General features: G+C 44.9%; 1 protein-coding gene across 1 annotated transcript in view; it reads right to left on the minus strand.

The window, feature by feature from the left end:
- Window positions 1-16,712, minus strand: part of JAZF1 (JAZF zinc finger 1) — a 298,667-nt gene extending 281,955 nt beyond the window's left edge. Inside the window, exon 1 of the mRNA XM_037126575.2 lies at window positions 16,348-16,712. Coding sequence (XP_036982470.1) covers window positions 16,348-16,462 — 115 coding nt within the window. The 5' untranslated portion in view covers window positions 16,463-16,712. The remainder of the gene's footprint in view (window positions 1-16,347) is intronic.
- Between the last annotated feature and the right edge of the window lie 6,187 nt (window positions 16,713-22,899).

Raw genomic sequence — 22,899 nt, forward strand, 5'->3', positions numbered from 1 at the left:
AGATAAATACAAAAAGGTTCATCTTCAGGGCTGAACCCCAGAAAACCCAGTTTTTACCACACAGAGGAGTAGACTGTGGGCAAGCAGAGAAACAGGAGGGAAGGCATCTGAAGCCGTGAGTGACTGCATGGAGCCGAGAAGCCAGCCTGCCCTCCCTGGATCCATATGTGAACGAAATAAACCTCTTGGACCTTTAATCTATGTAAATCTTGGGCCTATTTGTTACACTAGCTGCCGAGTCCATTATCCTAGAGCGACGGCTCCTTGGGAGCAATGACTTAGCTGAAAAATTTATGCCTTTGAACAGCCCTGGCTGGTGTAGCTCAGCAGATTGAGCCTGGGCTTCAAACCAAAGGGTCGCTGGTTCGATTCCCAGGCAGGGCAGATGCCTGGGTTGCAGGCCAGGTCTCCAGTGAGGGCCACATAAGAGGCAACCACACATCGATGTTTCTCTTTCTCCCTCCCTTCCCCCACTCTGTAAAAATAAATTAAAAAATACCTTTGAACAAGCTGATGGGATGGTAAGATCTCAGCCACAATCTGAGAGGCAGTTCAAAAGACAGGCATTAGAAGAATATTAGCGCAAAATATTCTTTAAATGCCGTTTAAATATTACAGACATACTCATCTAATAAAGGTCTTCTGAGTGTGTACAAAATGTCTGATTAAAGGCAAAGCATCGAACTATCTTTAATCCCTTAGATTCCTTCAAGGTTTCAAAAGTCTTTATTTCAGGCAAAATGTGAACTTGAAAAAAGAACAACTAACTCTATTTTTAGGAGCAATCTAATGTGGTTCTTGGAGCTAACGGCTTCATGGTAGAGGATGCATGTCTGGCTATAATTCCGTGGATATTGGTCAAGTCCCTACTGCAGAATGGGGACACAGAGATGACACACAGAGTGGTAAGTCGTGCCTGTCGGAGGCTCACATCCAGTGAGAAGAAACAGAAATACTGAAATAGCAATAATGGAATGCTGCCTTATACCTGTTATAACAGATAATGAGAGCATTTATCAAATGTTTAACACATGACAGGCTAGGATTTCCTCTTACCTAACAGTACAAAAGATATCATATTCCTCATTTCCCAAATGAGAGAGTTGCATTATCAGTAAGTTGTGCACAGTCACGGAGCAGCCCAAGCAGAACTTGGGATGTCCCACACCGGTGACCACTCCCTGAGCACCAGAAAGTGTGATGTGAGAGTGGGAAAAGAGGTTCCCTGGCAGGTCAGCTCTCTTTCACCCTCTGTGACATTGGCTCAGAACTGGGGGCAAGAGAAGGGCACGAGACCCCCCCCAAGCAGCCTCAAAGCTTTTTGGCAGCTCTCTGTGCTGGGAAAGAGCATCACAGGCAGGGTCCCCAACCTTCTCCACCATGCCAAACAGCTCAGGGACTTCGAAGACAAGCACAGAGCATGGGGCAACCCCAATTAAAGCCTTTGGATTCTTCCATCACCTCAGAATGGAAACCAGGTCATCCCTAACTAGAGAAGCAGTTCCCTGATCTTTGTGGCTACGCAGAAATCATTTATCTGCCCTTATGTTCTTTAAGTGTCATTCATTCCTCACTTGGAAGCCCCAGTGCATGCCTCCCAAGTTCTCTGGGAAGCTGTAGGGCCAGCAACCTCATGTTCACACAGTACTATAATCACTTTAGGGAAAGATTTATATCTCTGTACTAAATTTCAAGTTCTTTTGGACTTCTATTTCTGACAAAAAAAACTATGTGTGATTACGGATTACTGATCATTCACATCTCTCCCCCTTCCCTTTAGGGAGGAATATACCTCCTTGCTCTATCAACTCTGTGCTTGACCTTGTGATTTATTTAGCCAAAGAGACATTATGGATATAACACTGAATAGAGGCCTTAAGTGAGTTTCTACCTGTGCTCCGGTGGTCCACCGTGACAAAAGCATGCCCCTAGTAGCTGCTGCTCCTTCAGCCTGGCTCTCAGAGTGAACACAGGTCAGCTGATACGTGCCCCACCCACAGCACATCAGCCAGCCAGCAGCCTGAAGCACAGCCACGCAGCTGAAGCCAGCTCCCATCAGCCCAACACAGTGACCCTGCACACCCGAGAGCGTGAGAATAAGTGCTTACTGTTGAAAGTCCCTGCGTTTTGGAATAGTTTGTTGTGCTGCATTAGTGTGGCAGTAGCTGACTAATACATCGTTTTATATTAATTGCAAAGGCTAAATTACAGGTACAAATACATGTATTTCTGAGCATTTCACACTCTGATTTTCCTCTTGAATTTCACTGACTGCACAGCATCCTGTTACCCAAAACATAGCATTTCTCAATTACTTGCACAAAGACAATGGCAGGTTAAAATACAGAGAACAGATTAATATGCCCTCAATAAAAACGAAAGTTCATCTTGCCAGTGAAATGTTTACACTAACCTCTCCCCGAATGATGCAGATACAGGAGACAAGCCAGTATCTATTTTTCATGGACAAGCTACATAAAATACTACCTTTCAAAATAAAAAAAGGTACTCCTGGTGAAATAATGTATCTAGGCTTATGTCTACATAATCTTCCTCAGCAGCCTGTCTGTCTTTTGATAGTATGTTTTAAGCTACTGGTTTCAAGACCATTCCCTCCTTCATCTTTTGCCAACACTCATACCCACTAAAATTTATGCAAGATTTCACAAAACTCCTGAAGAAAAAAATAAAAAATCTATAGGTACCCAGAGAGACTGCAAACTGTACCCAACATGATTTTTAATGCACCATAATGATCAATAATCCTTATTTTCACACCCACTCCAAAATTAAATGACAAACCAAATGAATTATGTTAGTTAAATGCATTATGTTAGTCAAAAATTGGTATTTCAAGATAGATTTCAAAATATAAATGGGGCTTTTAGACTTGAACAAAAGGCAAACTAGCCTTGAAGAGATCTAGAGGTCACCAGGATTTCCCAGGTCACCACAGGGCTCTGAAGGTGGGTATGGGGGCCTTGAGCTATTTGAATGTTACAAAAAGCAGTGGAAACTGTAGCCACCAGAAGGCTGCACAAGATGCCACGTGGTCACTTGGGACTGGAACTACCGCAACTCCTCTGTGACACTGGCTGACACTTGCAGGTGTGTCTGTGCAGGCCCCTGATGACTGCTCCTAGCCAATCCCCCCCACCCTCCTCCTCGCTGCTCCTCAGGCACACCAGACACTCCTTCCTGCTCAGGACCTGTGTCCTTGCTGGTCCCTCTGCCTGGAACAAATAGCCAAATGGCTCATTCATTCCCCTGCTTCACTCAGGTCCCTTCCCAGTCGCTCCCTCTCAGAGAGGCCATCCCAGACTACCTTATCTAAAGGGGCCCCTCCACCTGTATCTCCTGACTCATTCTATTTTCTTCACAGCATTATGACGTCAAAATCATCTTAAGTATTTGTGTGGTGTCTGCTTCTCCCCTAAGCACGAACTTTAATTGTGGAATTCACTCTTGTATCCCCAGCTCTCAGACAGTGTCCACAAAGTTGGCACTCAACACATATTTACTTTATAAGTCAACAGTTTTAGATGTCATTGCATGAAAAAGACAGAAAAACAAAGCATTTTGCTTATTAAACCAGATTGTTTGTTAGACAAAAATCTTTTAAGACATAGAATCTGTGGAAAGGGAGAAGGGGGAAAAAACCAAAAACTGAAAGGGGCCCTCAGTAATTAAAGAGTAGGAAATCATTTCTTTATTCAAGTTCTGCTAAGTCACATGAGCCCAGACCAGCGAGTGTACGGGATCCCGGCATACTCTTGAAAGGGGAAAACCACTGGCAATCTATTCTGCAGGACTGAAAACGATTTTAATCATCGTCAAACACCATTTCAGAATACAGTATTTTAAGTATGCCTACAATCAGTAAACAACTCAACCTTTGTCACTCAAACTTCTCAAACAAGGCCTATCCCGGGACTTTCCTGTGAAGCTTCCAGCATTTGAGTCTGTGACATTATCGAGGACTAGTATTAAAGAGACGCACAGCCACTTGACGAGAAGAGAATGTCATTTTGTGAGAGCCCTTACTGTCATGTTCTTGGATTTTTTTCATCGAAGTCCTACAAATACATTTGAGTGATTCACAATAAACCTTTGCAAACAATGCATACAAAATCATCTCCTAGCTTTCCATCGCTTAGTTAGTGTATGAAGAAATTATGTTTCCTGCCCTGGCTGGAGTGGCTCAGTGGATTGAGCACTGCCCTATGAACCAAAGGGTCACTGATTTGATTCCCAGTCAGGGCACATGCCTGGGTTGCAGGCCAGGTCCCCAGTACGGGGTGCGTGAGAGGCAACCCCAAAATGATGTTTCTCTCCCTCTCTTCCCTTCTTTCTAAAAAGTAAATAAATAAAATCTTTAGAAAAAAAGAAAAAATTATATTTTTGTATACAATTTAATAAACCTCTCTAGACTCTTAAGATGTCTTTTCCCCCAAATAGAAAATTCTATTTATTAAATATGAAAGTCATTTTGTAATCACATGATCTAACGTCTCAAAAACTTAAATCTGGATAAACAATACTAAATTAAGGCTGGTATATTTTGCAACAGCAAGAATTTGTGTGTGGAATGTTTGAACGGCGCATGGATTCCTACGACCACTCAGTATGACTTATACAAACACAAACCAAAACTCTACCAGGGAAATCAAATTTCACCAAATACCTCAGAGTAAAAATGCTTAACAAAACCCAGAAACGTATAAGGTTATTTCGATTCTTAATCTGAGGAATGTGGCTGTGGGAACACCATCATGGGTACAGAAAGATGGTACAATCACATCAGTACTAACATTTATGGGGCGCCTTCGAGTTGCCAGGCCCTTCAAATACATGTTTTTACTTTATCCTCATAAAAACACTGAGATAAATACTACCTATTCTCATCTGACAGAGGCTGAGGCCTACAGAAAGTAAATGACTTTGGCCAAGGTCAGGTAGCCAGCAGGACTCCAGGCAGCGCCCCAAATCACTCTACGGTAGAGCCTCGGCACAACGTCCAAGGAGGGGAACACTCTGGAGCTTTCTCTTCTTCAGAAGGCACCGGAGTTTGAGCAGCTAATACGCCAAATATACATGGAGTCTCGCTAAAGATACATGCTATTTATTGCTCCCACTTCAGAGATGAAGAAAATGAGGCCCAGAACTTGACAGAGGAGCAAAGCCAGGATTCCAAGAGAGGCGAGGAGGAGCCACGCAAGAGCGGAGCCACCAGCCTGCTGCTGTCCTCTCAGCTCCTCACAGCCACGCACCCCCGCTCACTTGTGCATTTCCTGCCTTTCCGTCATCGCGGCTTCTTCACCAGGGAATGAGCTAACTGGGCTACATCACCTCAAAGTCGCTTCCAGCTTTTCAGTGACAGGATGCTCACACATCTGCAAAAGGTGTTTCTGGGTTTTTTTTGTTTTTGTTTTTGCCATGGTGAAAGCACTCAGAGTTTTTGAGGGATCCTGCTCCCCACCCCCATCTACCATGAGGGAAAAGCTCATTATGATCACCTTAATACACTCTCAGGACTAAGGCTCGAAGTTCAGTATCTGATAGAAACAAAAACTTCAATCACACAGAGTTCATGTTAAAAAAATTAACCATTTTACAAAGAGATAGGGGAAAAGTTTTTAAACCTACATAAACTGCTATTCTGTCCATTATCCTCTATAGTTTGTACAGTTCCTTGCTGGAAACAGTGGCCCTCAAAGTTCACATCGCAGCATGCACATGAACTTCATTAAAACACAGGGCCTATCATGTTATTAAACACAGCGATTCGGTGGAGTGGTTTTCCTGCACAATATTTTAAAACCATCTGTATTAACTGCAAACATTTAAAGATAGATTCCACATAAAAAAATCTTACCTCCCAGCTTCTCTCTCTTAAATAACACTAACAGAAGGGTCTGCCAGCCACGGGCCTGCACTCCTGCGCGGCAACACCAGGCCAGAGGCGAGCAGCAGCGCCCTTCCAGGTGAAGCAAGGGCTCCCCAGTCTGCCCAGGGCCCCACCCCTCCCAATGACACTGGACTTGGTCGCTGCACTCACACATCGTGTCCTGAGTATGAGGGCCTTAGGCTCCGCGTTTTGAGCATTTCTGCTCTACTACGTACCTGAGATACTAGCACACCTTCAAACTTGCTCTATATTAAACACTTCTGTAAAAGTAAAAACAACACCTATCGTAGGGAAATGCAAAAAGGATCGCATCTCCTTAAAAGTTGGACTTTTTCAACTCCATAACCCATACAATGCTAATTACTTCATTAAATGTAAAATGGTAGGTTCCCAACATGGACAACACGTTAGAATCAACCGCCCCTGACCGCCCCAGGTCAGCCACACCATAAGCTCTGGAGGCACAGCCCGAGCATCCTTAACTTTTCAGGTTTGCCCGAGTGATTCTTGTGGTGACCCAAGTTGAAAACAACAGACATAAACTCTACTGGTATATATAAGGATGTGGCTCACAAATCATTAAGACTGATTTCTACAAGCCACAGACCAGAATAGTGCTCATTACTTTACATAAACACTTGAGATGCTATCATCTACGCAGGTTTGGATGAATTATCATGTCTTTTTCCCAACATCTGAAGTGAAACGCACACACAACTTAACATCTCTGGACCAAATTTTTTGTTTGATGTTTGTATGTTTTAATAGCCGATATTCTGGTGTGGGTCTCTAGAAGTGATGAAATAAAGCCAACCTATAAAAGGAGTTTCCAATTCAGGAAAAACATTGAGACGCATTAGTTTAAATCATACATTGTCAACCACTGGGTTAAGTTAGTGCCAAAGTCCAGATGTCTAGTGTCAGAAACACTCTATCAAAAGATGGACTGGCTAAAAAAAAAATCTATGATCTGAACTACCTATAGATTAGCTGGGGCCTGAACACCTTGCTGATTCCTAAAGGGGAATCCTGGTCCACAGTCCACCAGCCTAGCCTGTCTTCTCTCCTGAGGAAGGAGAGAGACCGAGGGAAGTCAACCTGGAATTTCTGAAATGAAGGCTTTCTACAGGTACTGAGCTTGAGTTTACAAAGAAACTTCATCAATCTCATTTCCTTCATTTGATGTTTGCTAGATACCAGAGAAAGTCTGGGCATAATTCATGCTTATTACCATGGTGCTCAGTTTCCTTACCACAGTAAGCGGTACAGATCTGTGGCACGGATTCTCCTGCTCTGCCGTCCCTTACATCGTTACACCATGTGCTGAGACTCAGGTGGCCACATTACCATTTGAGAGACTTTCACGGAATGAGTTAGGTGAAAAAAAGGGAGCGGCAATTTTAAGCCCAGATACATTCTGGCACCAGCTGTGTCGGGTCTGGTGGTGGAGCCATGTGACCTCAAGTGTGCCCTCTCTGTGAGCGCTGCCAGGGAAGTGTCCGCTGCCAGGGAAGTGTCTGTAGGGAGGGCTCTGAACACGTGCTGAGGGCAACCAGGGTTCTGGCTCTTGATTCCCAACATTTATGCAGCTGGGTCCCACTAGGTATCATTGGCCCAAACACGCTGTAAAGGTCATGTACATGAACATCATGCCAGTATTTGATTTTGAAAATCTAAGTACAAGAGAAGTTTGGAAGTGTGTACAGTGTTCGGTATCATGTTGGTCGGGAGTCCCCCATCCCAATAAATAAGTATCACTGACAAAGAGAAAACTGGTGGGGAAGCTGTATTTGATACAGTTTATATCTGAATAATCTGTATGGTTTATACAGTTTGTGTTGTTCAGAGATGTCTAAAGTTTGATCTTTGTTTTTTTAAAGATTAAAAAGCACTTGTCCCACTGTAAATATACAGCACGTAAAATTTATAGAGTATATAAATGGCAGCGAACTGAAAAAAAAAAGAGAAAACTGGTTAGCACCTTTAGACAGTTCAGCAATCACAGCCATTCTAGAACTGCCAATCACTGTTTTCAATGTTGGTGCTGTGATAATGGGATGACCACGCACCCTCCCAGTCTACATTTTATATGTGTGTGTGTGCATATATATACACACATACACACTCATATCAAATGAGCAAGAAATTTAAACATAGAATTCCCACTAAAAATGGTGCATTTATAGATGTATATTTGCATTATTGGGCATATTTCATTATTGGACTTAATCCTCTATTTACAATTCTACATATCTAAAAAGTAGAAGAATCTTCCAGAATAGCTTCTAGTTCCACACATTTCAGAACAATTCCCATTGGCAGATGTCACAGTAACACATTCCTGCTGCAAAGCTACCCCTGACCCTCCCCGACAACGTGTAAGGACTGCAAGTAGCTGGTACAGCGGACGGTGTCCCTGAGAAGTGAGTCCCACTTTAGCATGGCATAACTTACCTAGTTTTGGGTTTTATATCCCACTAAACCCAAACTAAAGGTGTTCCCCAATTCACTTCCCCTTAGCTATATCTCAAAAATACTCTCAACTCCAATGTCACTGAACCCAAGGAGAAATGTTACAGAGGGGAAGTCAAAGTGGAAAAGGAAAACATTAACCAGAAGTTATTAATCTTATTATTTATTTATTTACTTTTAGAGGGAGGGAAGGGAGATAGAGAGGAAGAGAAACATTGGTTGCATCTCACATGCTCCCCAACTGGGGACTGAACCTGCAACCTAGGCATGAGTCCCGACTGGGAACTGAACCTGTGACCTTTCACTTTGCAGGACAATGACCAACCAAGCCACACCAGTCAGGGCCAATCTTACTTTTTCAAATCTGACAAGTTACGATCTTATGGATGCATTGCCGTGCACACTGATAGGGCTTCTCCAGCATCTTGGAAAGGGCTGTGTGGACACTAGCAAATGTATTAAAAAATAAAGCTGCCTCTACGGTTCCTATTATTATTCATCATTTACCTCAGTCTGTTCGTGTCTGCTCTCTCCAAACAAATTTCAGTTCCTTGGAGATAAGAAGTACCATCTTAAATATTGGCATGCAGGAAATACTTACAAATGTGTGTGGTAGTCTTCACTATCCAAACTGATTTTGACAGAGGCAGTAAATGCATGTACAATATAAATGTTTGTATTATATATGTATAAATATATGTACACATGTGTATATTGGTGTACACACGCATATATGTGGAATATATACATACATGTATAAATACACGTATACATATTATTAATGTATTGTGTATTAATGTATTGTAGTTTTCTTATATGTGAATATATGAATAAGTATATTTATAAATAAGTACATATGGTTATCTATATATAGTTATATATGCATTGTGTGTGTATAGATATAAATTCTACATATAATACCAAAGGAACAGTGAGTCTTTGCATGCTAATGCCCATGTTCTCAGTAAGTCCATTTCAGAAGAAAGTCGCCCTGATAGCCTAGCAAACAACAAACAGAGCCTCCTTTAGGGGTGGGGGGCTGAGGAGACGGCCACTCTGCCACAAGGAGATGCTCAGTGCTGGTGCCCTGACACAGTCTGTCACTCTGACTCCGGCCAGAGAGGAGTTATTGGAAAGACTTCATCCTTAAAGAGCATATCCATTAATCTGGTCTCTTCTTGCAGCTGGCCTTAAAATAAGAACAGGTGAAAACCGCCCTGGCTGGTGTGGCTCAGCCGGTTGGAGCACCATCCCATTACCAAAAAAAGGTTGTGGGTTCAATCCCCGACCCCTGGTCCAGGTGTGAGCACGCCCCATACAGGAGATTTGGGGGTACTTCTCTCTAGCATCTATGTTTTTCTCTCTCCCTTACTTCTCTTATTAGCAATGTAAAAAGTCCTCAGATGAGAATAAAAAAAAAATAGGCGAAAACAAATGCAACTTTCCAGTGTTTACTGCAAGCAGAAAATACAAATTTCTTTAAACTGATTTAGCTCATTAAAACAAACATGTAAATTTCTGACATTTGCCATTTCCAATTTTCAGATTCTAAATAAACATTTGCTATTTAACACTTTAGCCAGGTCAATATGAAACAAATCTACTACCTCATCATGAAACAAAATGTATTACCCGCAATCCAGCAAGGAGTTCTTCAGTGGTGCCCATGATAGATCTGCACCATCAAGATTCAAGGTCAGGGTAAGGATGGGGCAGGGGGAGAAATACAAAGGCATGTAGGACATAGTTGTGCCCTCAAAGCAAAAGCTGGAAAAAAGGGAGGGCTTTTACGGGGGTCAACATCCCCGTGTCCTTTCATAGACTTCAGTGTAAAACAACAAGGCCTCTGGCTTCCAAACAAGAAAAGGAAGCCCCCTCCTCAAGTGCCACCAGCCTGCTCCAGCCTTGAGGCTTCTTCACAGGCAGGATCGATCAACAGGAAGAATCAGGTTTTCTCAAAACAGCTGGCAGCCTGCATTTCTAGAATTGTCGAGATGGGCAATGTGTCCAACATATATGTATGTAAGCTAAAGGAAATCATTTTCCAAAGAGTACAGAAGGCTTTTGTCAACCCAGTCAGTTGGAAGCAGCAAGGTTTTTCTGCCTGTATGTTTCAGTCACATACCAGAAACCATGTACACCAAAGGAAAATAATCAGAAGCTTGTGAAACTTATGAGACAGGATGTTCACCAGCAATGTTTCATAAAGGGTGAGTTGACTGTTTACAGGTAGAAGTGAGCACAAGGAAAAACTAGTGAAGACGGTGTTTAGAAAATGTCATGAAGTTTCAGATTTGGGGTTCCCTCAACAGTGTGTGCATGTGTGCACACACATGCACTTCAAACCTCCCCTGGCTCTGCACCGAGGACCTTCTTGTGAACCATGGGAGGGAGTAAGAGGGCATCGTGTCGCCAAGCCACAGGGTGCAGGCAGAGAGCAGGGCAGGCAGTGACAAGCCTTTCATTCATTCATTTTTTTCATTCACTCATTCCTTCTCCCCACAGGAAATGTCCTTGTGGGATTGTGCCCACAGGCCCGAGACACACTGCTTCTTTTGAGTCCCTGGCTCTTTTCAAATAAGCACAGGCCACAGGAAAGGCCATGTTGGAAGCCACTGGCCTTGACACCACTTTCCAGTCCACAGTGGTGAAAGCCTTTGCCAGCATCTAAAGTACCGCTGGCCACACAGAAGAGAAAGTGGCTAGAGGCTGCAACCCCAACACTGGGCTCTTGAAGGGTCTCCCCTGTACCACATTCTCAGTCTTTCCTGGGAGGGGCCCTGTGATAGGTCTGCTAGTTGTAAAATGCCCCAAACTGCGTCACAAATAGGCAGACATAACCCACATTCTGTTAACCTCTACTGTAGTCTTTACACAGGGGAGTCTCAAACATACTTATTTAGTATACACACAAAGAGGCAAAACATTGGCAGTTGATCATTTAATATTGTAGACGAGAAGTTTACACTTATTAGCTCGCTTCATTCTCACCAGCCACGCCACGGGGTGCTGTTATTATGCTCCGGAAACTGAGGCACAGTGTAGTTAAGCCATTTGTCCGAGGTCAAGCAGCTACCGAGTGGCAGAGGTAACACTTGACCCCAAACAAGCTGGGTTTACTATGTTGCCTCTCAGAGGACTCTCGTCTGCAGAGTTCTGTTACTTTCGGAAGGAGGAAACACAGATCCACTATGTCTGGACAGGGAGTAGAGATGGTACTGTCTAGCTCTCCACCTATTTGGCAACGTGGCCCGGGCTCAGCTCTGATAATCTGTCTGAAATTCAAATTCCATCTCACTCTTACCAGCCATTGAAACTTAGGCAGGGAAACTTTCTGTGCCTCAGTCTGTTCACCTATTAAGTAGAGATAATAGGGCCCAGTACATACCATACACCCACCTATTTAGTATACTGTGGTGCTTCTCTGAGAAGAAAATGCAAATGTTTACTCAACAATCACTGAAGCCAAATTCTACATTATTGATAGTTAACTACCTTATTTTGCTTTCCAGGGACTTTGACCTTTATCAGTTAGATGGTTTTGAAGCCTACCCTATGAAATGAAACAGCATGGATTTACTGTCTGGGTTTCAGGGATGAAGAAACTAACAAGTACAGACTCACAAGAAACCTGCTGACATTCAGGGTTAATAACTGCCCAGTCATAGCTACTGCAATCCACAATTATCAGTAATATTCCATCTCCTAACGGGGTCCCCACAGGAAACCCTGAGTCAACAGCGTGGCACAGCTGAGGCTCCTAATATCTGGGCAAAATCCCAAATGACCTGCTAGTTTAGTACCATCACAGGAACAACTGAATTGGATCAGATTCTGGGTTTCAGTTTAAGAAGTGTGGCCTGCCTCAGAGCCTTTGCACCGTCTGTTCCCTCTGCTTTTTAACTTGATGTTCCCTTTAATCCTCATGGCTAACTCCTTCACTACTGTGGAGGTTTTTGCTCACCTATCTATCAGCTTCTCAGCGGGGCCTATACTTACTAATTGTCCAATGAAACTTTCCAATACTTCCTCCTCCCAATCCGCCTTAGCCTGCTCTAATCTTTCCCTTTTTCATACTACCTTCCAACATATTATATAACTCACTTCTTATGTTGACTGTTTATTGTCTATCTGCCACCACTACAACATTTGGTTTGCTCACCAAAAAATACCACATGCCTAAAATAGTGCCTACTACAATATCGGTGCTTGATATGTATTATTACACAAGTAAATTCAAAATACGTAGGCACTTTTACAAACGTACCAGATCTGGTAAGAATGATTAACCAGTCGTCTCTCTGAGGCCCAAAGATTTCACAGTACAGGGATGCACTGGATGGAGGCAGGAGCAGACATTTCATGAGCCTGAGACATGACCTTCAGGGCTAAATTTAGTGCTCTTGCAGTTTCTATGATGCCTAGTTACCAGTTTAACTCTACCTATCTAGAATGTGCATGTCAAGAGTGTTTTTTACACACTGAAGTGTCTACTCACAGGTAAGAAGCAAACAAATCTTGATCAGCTTTTCCCTTCCCTGGAAAACAGCTAGGCTATGACTAAACTGACAGCAAGGCTGATGGAGAAACATATCAGTTACAGGGCTGTGGGATTTCTAGGCAATTTCAGTTGGGGGCAGGTTTTAGCTGGATACACAGGCTGTAACCAAGACAGGTGCTCCAGCACTAGACCAGCGATGACACTGAAGGAAGCAAACAGGAACACAGGTGCAGTACTCGTCCAAAAGGAAGATGGCTAACATGGCGGATGGAGAAAATCACACTTCCCTGCTCCCTTCAGGCCCAAATCCCTGTTCCTTATGGATACAAAACAAATAATTAAAAATAAGAGCTAAGTGCACATGGGCATAATAGAGACAGCTACAGTCAACTTAATGCACTTAATTAACCTGTACTGAACAACCCAGTTTTAATGAAAACTTTGGGCCTTGTGCCCCTTAAAAAGGCCTTGAAAAATCTGTCAAGCAAGAAACACTCCATAACCCCATAAACTTTCATTTCATTACTACTTAAGGATTTTGACTAGTGGTCAAAAGGTAATAACTCACAAAAGTCCCCAAAATGGGAACATCACCTAAGCATATCTCTAAATACCCTTATGATGCTAAATAAATAAGCTTCTTGAAAAAAAATGAGAGACAATTATTAACATGTATCTCTTAGTCATCTTTTCACGCCTCTTTCTACTGTGGCCACTGGACAACATGGACATGAAATCAGTAAGCCAGTCATTAAAAACAACTATCTTAACTGTCTCCAAAAATGTATAGACTGAACCACACACAATAAGCACCACTTTGAACAATAGGACTTTCACTAAATGCTTTGTCTGATATATTTCCAGTCATGTCTCTTCATCAAAAGTGTATTATATGGTATTGCCTATTAATCAGGTTTTTTTACTCTTCAATCAAGTTATTTTTATTCTTATTTCTTTCTGCAAATGGAGCTGGTGTTTGAAAGTAAGGGGCCTCTCCTCAGCCCCAGAATAGTTTAAGATGGTCTCTTCACCCTGGTAATTTCAACTGTTTGTTCACTTTAATTTTTACTTTTATAAAGTTTGGCAGTTTCAAACTAATTCCAAACTATAGTAATTATTACCCTTGCTACACAGTTTGCCTAAGTCTTGGCTATTGTTATAAACTTAACTTTTCAATATTTTCAGTAAGAGAAAAACACTAGCCCTTTGGGGGTGATCATTACTTAAAAATTGAGTTTAAGAAAATTTATGGAATCCTTAAACCTCTAAAAAATGTTTGCATAATACTAAAGACAATTTCTGCAAATTTAAAAGGCTTTTGCCATTCACCAGCAATTAGTTTTAAATCATCTAATTGATTACACAGTAAACCCTCAAAAAGGAGATCTGTCTGTAACACATTTTAATAAATATAATTTATATTTTCTCTCAACCAGCTAGTCAAATAGGCAGGCAATGTGGAAAAAAATCTTACGTTAATTAGTTTACTCTGAAATAACTGTTAGCCAGAGTGAATGTGTATGCAATGACAGTCTTCCTTAGGTCAGAAAACATTATTTATATAGTATATATTTACTTATTTGTTTATATTTAGTGGTTTCTGTCTGTTATTGAATGTAAGGAAAAGAACTCGAGCTAACAAAATTTGTACTGGAACCTCGAATTACTGGTGTTTTACTATTATTGTAAACTGCCTATCATGAAAAATCTGATTTATCCTTTAAGCACCTTCAGTTATGACTATTCATTCATGAAATGAATCAGCAAATTTGTTAACTCCATCAAACTCCTGTTTTTAAAACAGCCAAAACTTGCCTAGCTCTTCTGTCACTCCTTTATCAGGGGAGATGGCAGAAGCTATCAAACGGATGTTTTAAAATATTGTATGTTTCAAAACCTGGTCAATTACTCATCAGGATTGTCTTTTGAAAGGCATTCGGTAGACATTTTCAATGATTTGTTTCCTCATTCCGGATGCTCCATCACATCCCATTCTAAAGAGGCATTCAACGCTTAACAAGCACCCACTGTGTGCGAAGAGAAAGCATTCCACTAAGCAAAGGAGCATAAGACTCGGCCTCATGTTATTAGTGCATAAATACACAGCAGTGGTGATTTATTCGTTCAACTTTGGAGAAACGTGAGCGGCATCCACATGGCTGAATCCATACCATTCATTTGGAAATGACTTTCAGGGGCATTTTACAGGTTCTCTGCATTAGACAGCCCCGTTGGGACATCATCTTCACCTTCCAACCTGCACAGGGCAATTCCTCGGTGCCGGCCACACCTTCCGCAGGTGGCTGGGTCACCAGAGCCAGATGAACCCAACCCACCACCTCTCGCAGGAGCTCAAGATAGGAAAGTGTAAATGTGTGCAAGGTCTTCGACGAATTAAAGGACTTGTTGAAAGGCCCCGGGTTCTAGGCAGGAAGGGATAGCAGCCGCCCAGCGAGGCGCCCCCTCCCCAGCGGTCCCCACGCCCGGGGCACTGCGCAGGCCGCCGCAGCCGATCCGGGCGCAGCCGGCGCAACTCGGGCCTAGCACCATTTGAAAGGCAAATCGCAGAGCCCGGGAGCATTTAAATGCCCGGCTGCGGGCCCCGGGGGACAGCTCGCCAGCGGACGCAGCCGCATGGGCCTCCTGGGCAGCCCGGCCCTGGGGTGCTGGGCGCGGCCCGCGGCGCACTCGGGACCTCAGCCCGCAGCGCCCGGGCGTCCACGCCAGGCCGGGGCAGGGGCCGGCGCCCAGGGTCCCCTGGGCCAGCGTCCCCGACTCCGCCAGGAGAGGAGCCGAGCACCGGGTCCTCAACCGGCTGCCGCCAGCTCCGGCCCCCTCCCAACGCACCACACCTAGCAACCGGCGCTGACAGGACGCAGTGGCGGCGGCGGCGGGAGGAGGAAGCGGAATGGCTGCCGCGGTGGAGCCACCCCCGCCGCCCCCCCCCCCCCGCTCCCACCTCCCAGCCGCTGCAGCCGCCGCCGAGCCCTGACAGCTAGAGCCCGGGCGGAAGCGGCGGGCGGCGTGCAGCGCCCACCCCCCGCATCCCCCGGCGCCTCAGGCCGCCCCGACCACCCGGCCAACTAACTCCACGTCCCTGCCCAGAGCCCGCTCGGCCCCGCCGCCGCCGCCGCCCGGCCCCGCCGCCGCATCTCCGCGCCGCCGGGTCCTTCCTCTCGCTGCGGCGCAGCCCCCCTTCCACCACTTCGCAGCCGGCGCGCACGCCCCTCGGAATCCCCCAGCCCGCCGGCCCGCCCGCGGCACCTCGGGGCGCCCTGCCCCACCCCCACCCCGCTCCCCGCCCCCCAGGCACCTCGCGCCTCCGCATCCCGCCGCCCCCACGCCCCCGGCTCGCACACACCCTCCCCGCCCCGCCGCCGCCCGCCTCCCTCCCGGCCACCCCTAGCCATTCTGGCGTTCTCCTGGGCAGGAGTTTCCTCGCAGCGGGCACCCCCGGGCCATTTACCGATGTGGTTGTCCTCGATGTGCTCGATGAGGTCGGCCAGGGTGGGGAAGTGGAGTCCGCAGCCCCCGAAGCGGCAGGTATTGGAGAAGAAGGAGGCGGCGGCGATGCCTGTCATGGTGCTACATCGAGAGCCCCCCTGGTGTCGACTCTGCGAGCGCCGGACGGGCGGGCGGAGGGAGCGAGGGAGGGCGGCAGGGTGGGGTGAGGAGAGGAGGGGCTGGGGGAGGGGGAGAGAGGCGGGGTGAGGGGAGCCGAGAGGACGGGACGGAGGGAGAGGGGGCGAGAGCGATGGAAGGAGAGCGAGGAGAGACCGGGAGGCTGAGGGGAGGCGGCGGCGGCGGCGGCGGCGGCGCTGGGAGCGGCGGGGGAGGGGGTGAGGCCGCCGCAGCTGGGAGGAGGGACCCGGGCGCGCGGCAACAGCTGTGCGGCCCCGACCTCAGCTCCTGGACCCAGGCCTCACCTGGGAGCGCCTGCCACCAACTTTTATTTCCCCTGGCCTGCTCTGCAGTAGGTGATACGTGCAAGCTGTTTGGAGCCTCCTTGGTTATGTATATTACATTCTTGCTGTATACACATTCATTAATTACACAAGCATCCAGCCTTGGGCACTCGGGGAGTTAGCCAGTCCCCTCTCAGAGACATTTGTTTGCATTTGGCCACCTGTCTAGGGGTGACACTGACATTCACAGGGGACCCAAGAAAGGTAATTGTGTGCACCTTACTCTCTAAACCTTAAAAGAAAAGTCCATATTCTCTGGAGGTTTGTACTCACTAATTGATTTTAATGAAGTTTCCCACTAGACCAGAAGAAAATCTTAGCTTTATTTAAATTTCAAAATAGAGAGCTTGATTGTCAAGTGCATTTGCCTGTGTTTTACATGTGTACCACGTTTGTTGTAGTCCCTGCTCCTTTTGCGACAACAAAAACTAAAATGATTTTATTTCCCCAGATTACGGCCCCCCACTGCCCCATCTCAGATCTGGGAATTAACCCATCTGCCTCCCTGGGAGTAAACTGTCAGAGCAGAAAGGACAGTGCATTGGTTAAAGCCAAAAGGAATGGGTACAGAGGCAAGGGACAGATTTACTGTTCATTTAAAAGGGAAGGGATTCTTTAGTCAATCAAGATTGCACCGTGCTGTGAGCATTCCAACCATAACGTTGACCACTTCAGTTGAATTTGGTAGCTCCCCTGAAAACTAGCATTTTCTCAAGAATCAGTTTCTTCATAGTCCCCACCCCCATCCCAGTTGCACTCATATTTTTACCTAAGTGTGTGTTCTACTGTAGCATCTCTCGAAGTGCCCGAGGAACACGACATTATCCGAGTTTAGGACCCAACAGTGCCTTTTTAAATTAATGCAGGTTTATCGAAGTTAGCATTTTTCCATTAGACACATTTGACTTATCCTCTGGTGCAGATACACAGACAAATAGTATTCCCCTCTCCATAAACTGTATTCATCTGTAGTGTTATTTCTAATAATAGGATTACAAAGGCTTTTCATTTGTTTATTGGAGTAAAGGCACAGCAAAGTTTTACAGTCTCAATGATTGGGCGTGATGAGTTCCCTCACCGTGACATTTCCTCTTCTTGCTCATGTCTTCTGACTTCCAGCTCACAAGGTGACAAATTGTGCTGAGTTGAGAGTCGGGTGAGGTTGGGGCAGTTGCGTTGTTGAAGTTCAGTTTGGTGCCAAGAATGGTTTCCTGGGCCCACTTTCGGGTGGGGGCAGGGCCTGGGTGGGCCTGATAATGAGCCAAGGACCCGGGTGGCAGGAGACTGGAGCCAGGGCCAAACAAGGGTCTAAAGAGCAGGAGTTAGAATTCTAGATCTTGAATTAGAATTTTGGCAGCTGTGCAGTGCATTCAGCTGCCCCGTCTGGGAAGGCCTTACACTGACAGCAGGCAGAATATCTGGCAGACACACACCAAACTGAGTAACAGGACAGGGAAAGGCAATGTAAAAAGCTGCAGCAAACAGGTGCCCACAGAGCTCCCACCTAGAGATGGGTGTTAGGCAACCCCTTGTGCAGACTAGGAAGCACAGAGAGCTTTGAAGCAGCAGCTTTGTTCTCTGGAGGAAAAACTGTCAATGGGGAATCAACTCCAGAGAAAGCATGGAGAGGAACAGAGCTAGTTCAGGCAAGAGAGCTCAGAGATGGAAAGTGCCAGAAACATGCAGGGGAAAGATTAAGGAAGTAAGGGGACTGCGTTTCACTAATGCCTAAGTCTCCACTACCTGCTATCAGTTTCAGTATTCCTAAAATAAAGCCTTGGTAGGTCAAAGTTAATAAATAGATTTTTATGATAAATGAGCCAAAAGTAACTTATACATTGAATCAAGATTTTGAATTGTAAGATTATTTTTTCTTTACTTCAAGCAATTACTAATATTTTGTAAAGGCTGTTTATTTTGCATGCAAATAACCACTCTATTAATTCTTCATATGTGAACTGAAGCTCTGCTTATGTGACATTCTGGTAATATATTTTTTAAATCTGTACATCATAGAGGCATTTCTGGTCTTTATATTGGGTACATAATCATGGTTTCTTAGATCCGAAAGATCCTCTGGCCATCAGACCCCCTCATTTTGTAGATGTGGTGAGGATCTGGTAAACTGAGGCCAAACTCCTAGAGTGAGTTCTCCGTAGGGACACACAGTCAGTATCCTGTCTGTATTGAGAGTGCACTCAACAAGGCCTCAATCAACAATAAAAGGACAAAAACATAGTAACAGAGGCAAACTTCAAAAAGTTGCTTCACGGTGGCACGCTGACCATCATGTACTGAAAGTGTTTGTGTCAAGGCCGTCCCCTCAGATAAGGTCAACCCTAAGCTATAAAAACAGAGCAAACACTTCAGCCTATTATGTCCAAGAGAAGGTGATGGCTGATAGACCTCTGTGCTTACAAAAAACATTTGCCTGATTTGAGTAGTAAAATTACTTCAAAGAAAGGGACAGGGAGAGAACTGAGGAGTCAGAAGGGTATGACAGTGGCTGTGAACGAGACACATTCCCTGAGTGTAAGACCCTTGGAAACCATCCGCCTCTCTCCAGCACACTATGCCTCCCAGTGTGTTGGCCTGGACAAAGTATAAACCCACAGTAGCCCTGTAGCTTGGTGCTTAGCATCACAAATGATTTGGTGTCCAACAGCAGTTTCCCCAAGTCCAACATGGCCCTTACTCAAACTCTAGCTGCCAGGAAGGTGTAAATCCACTGGTCTAATGGAGCCAATTGAAGCTACCCAAGGGTTCTGCTTCGTGCAGTTATCTGGCGTTCATACAGGATTCTGTTAATCTAGGAATACACCAATAATCAAAACCATGTACTTCCTGTGCCCCACATGAACATCTGTTAATATTACAAAAGGGTGTGTATGAAGATTGGATTCTATTTTGAATTTAACTCTCCATGTTGCCTTCTCAGGTTTTCTAGGACATTCTGCAGGTCCCACTTAAGGGACCTTTCAGGTTTTCTGGATGGAAACAGGATCTTAGGTGGTCGGGGTATTCCTTTTACCACCATCACTGAGCAGATCATGAACCCAGGTCTTCAGCTCATGCTAGTCCACGGCCATTTATAAGAAGGTCTGACACTCTCCAGCTCTTGAAACCCAGACTGCTACTTCTGCCAACAGCAACCTTTCCCTCGATGGGATGTTTTCTTTAGGCCCCACCTTCTTCCGAGGAGGACAATCGATGTCTTATCCAGATTTTCTTGTTTAATATTTATGCAACCAAGTCTTAAGTTCTGGGTATTGATTTTATCCCAGCTCAGAAATGAATCAGCTTTATCTGCTCTTTGATGATTAATTCTCACTTTAGTCTGCAGTCTCATTCTGTCTAGAATTAAGGGATGGCCTTAGAATGAGGAGCAGGCTTTCTCTGGTCCAATGCTGCCAGTGACCAGTCCTCATGGGTGCTACCCCTTAGTTCCCCACCTGGTTGCTTCTTCCTTACTGGCTATATACATAGTTACGGCATCGCATTTCCAGTTCCTTGCAGGATTTCTTCACAACTAAATGAATGAAATACCCAGTGGAGGACTACAGTTCTAGTGGAGTGTCACGGGTCTACCCCTACTGCACTGTGCCACACTGCCACCTGGATGCTTGCTTCAAACCCAGATCCGATGGGATATGGCTGTCCAGCCTCAGGTTTAAATAAGGGCATAGGAAGAGCCACACCACCAGTATTTCATCAGTTCCTTTAACGTACCTTGGCTGGACATCTACCCAAGGCTTCTGGTATACGACTCCAGGAGTTATTTATATAGGCAATGACACAGACAATGAGTTTGGGATTTGTACAACCCTGCCCTCCAGATTCATCATGCAAGATACAGGGGATACAATTTGAATAGGACAGGCACAATGTCTCCTCACATGAGGGAACATTGGATGCTTCGCAGGGTCCTCCTGAATTGGTTCTCAGAGCCTGCCAGTGTGGCCCAGTGGACACTCCGTCCTGTTCTAGTCCTCTTGGCTACTCTGGTGTCTATCATTTCCCTCCTTTGCAGCTTTGGCTCCCTCAGGTGATAACTCTTGTTGCTGTTGGCTATAGTGGAATCACTAAGGCACTAACACTTGAAAAATACTGCACAGCCTTTTTGCCCAGAGATGTGTCCTTAGGGATTATTAATCCTTACCCAGCAATGCCCAGTGTCAAAGATTTTCTCTCTCTTTAAAGGCCAGTAGCACCTTTTCCTTTTTTTTTTGTACTACTTTCTGAAATTTCACCAGCTCCCACTATTACAATATTCTCCTCTAGGACTCAAGTGTCAAAAGAGACTGCCCTGGAGGGTCAAGTTGGGAACCGTGCTCCCTGGTCCCACCTCCCCTGCTAGCATCCTTCAGCACCAGCCTTCACCATCAGAATGAGCTTCCTACTCCATGACCATCACAACTGACTCTGCGGAAGCCTCCCAGCCTCACTTCCTGCAGTTCCCACACATACCTGACATTTTAAGATGGACCAAATTATTTTAGTTTCCCAAATGCACTCACATGCACAGGCCACCTTGCCTTTGCATGTGTTGTGTAGCCTGCCTGAAACATTCTTCCTTTTCCCCTCGTCCCCCACCAAACACATGTTAGCAGCTCCACCTGTCACCTGCTCTGGGAAGCCTTGCCTGCACAGCAACATGCTTATCATTTGTGCTTCAGTCAAGCTCTCTCTGCATTAGACCTTGACCATTGGCTTACTGGTCCCTCTTCTTTAGACCAGTAGTTCCCAAACCTTTTTAATCAAGAACCCTATCAATAAAAAATGTAAACCCGATCCCATGAATATTTTTATTTTTATTTATAAATTATATACAGGCATGACTATTCACATATAGTATGTATATAATATAATAAGTATTTTCAGAAGATGGATTTTTAAAAAATAGAAATGGAAGGTCTCATATCTTCATCCCACACCCTCGATTATTGTCTAATCACCATCTTGGGGTGAATGCCTTACAGCTTGGAGGACACCGATGCCAGCCTTCTTGAGGAAGGAGACTATTTTTCATTGTGTCTGCCCATAGTGCTTGGTAAAAGTTGCATGGGGGCATAGCTCAGCACTGTAACAGGCAATGAACTAAGATTTCAGTTTTCAATGCTGAAGCAATTTCTAATGATTTGTTACCGTTCTTTTCTTATGTGGCATCAGTGAAAGATTATCTCCATCATCTCTGAGTTTGGATAAAGTACAACAATTATACCCTCCCACGACCATGGTCCAACCTTTAATGAGACCTTTTTTCAGGTCCAACATAGTGTCACGGCACTGTGCCCCTAACAGGCGTTTACAAAATGCTTGTCTCATTGGTTTTGATGGCACGAGTTTCCCAGTCTCTGCTGAGGCAGACAAAGCCATTCAACTGGACAGAGATAAGCTGAAAGGCATTCAGCCATGACATGAGATTTGACACTGGCTCTCTTTTCATTGGACTGACTACAATACATTTCCCTTTCACAGATGTTCAAGTTCACTATGATGGTTATTTTCAATACCGTTTGTTGAGTGCCTACTGTTGTGTCAGGCATTGGACTGAATGTATTAACATATTATAGAGCAGTTTTTAAACCTTCTGAGATAGATTAATGCATTATGCCCAAACTATGGATGAGGAGAAACAAGACCCAGGGAAATAAGGTAACTCACTGAGGTCCATAAAGCTAACAAGTGCTAGAACTAGGATTTGAACTCAGGATTGCCTTACTCCAGTCTCCTCATCTTAACTTAAAATCCATACTTGAATTTGAATGTGATAGATCATTTTTCTTCTCTCCCTTTTTTAAAAAAAAATTTAGAGAGAGGGGAAGGAAGGGTAAATAAGGGAGAAAAAACATTGTTGAGAGAGAAACATGGATTGGTTGCCTCCCATGCACGCCCTGATGGGAGAAAAAACCCCAACCTAGGCACGTGCCCTGACCAGGAATAAACCAGTGACCTTTCACTTTGCAGGGCAGCACCCAACCGACTGAGCCACACTGGTCAGGGATTCTCTCCCCCTGAATCTGGGGGAAAAGTTGGACTCTTGGCCAGAGGTA

This window comes from Artibeus jamaicensis, unplaced genomic scaffold (assembly GCF_021234435.1).
Source record: "Artibeus jamaicensis isolate MK-2021 breed Jamaican fruit bat unplaced genomic scaffold, CSHL_Jam_final contig_3230, whole genome shotgun sequence".
NCBI lineage: Eukaryota > Metazoa > Chordata > Mammalia > Chiroptera > Phyllostomidae > Artibeus > Artibeus jamaicensis.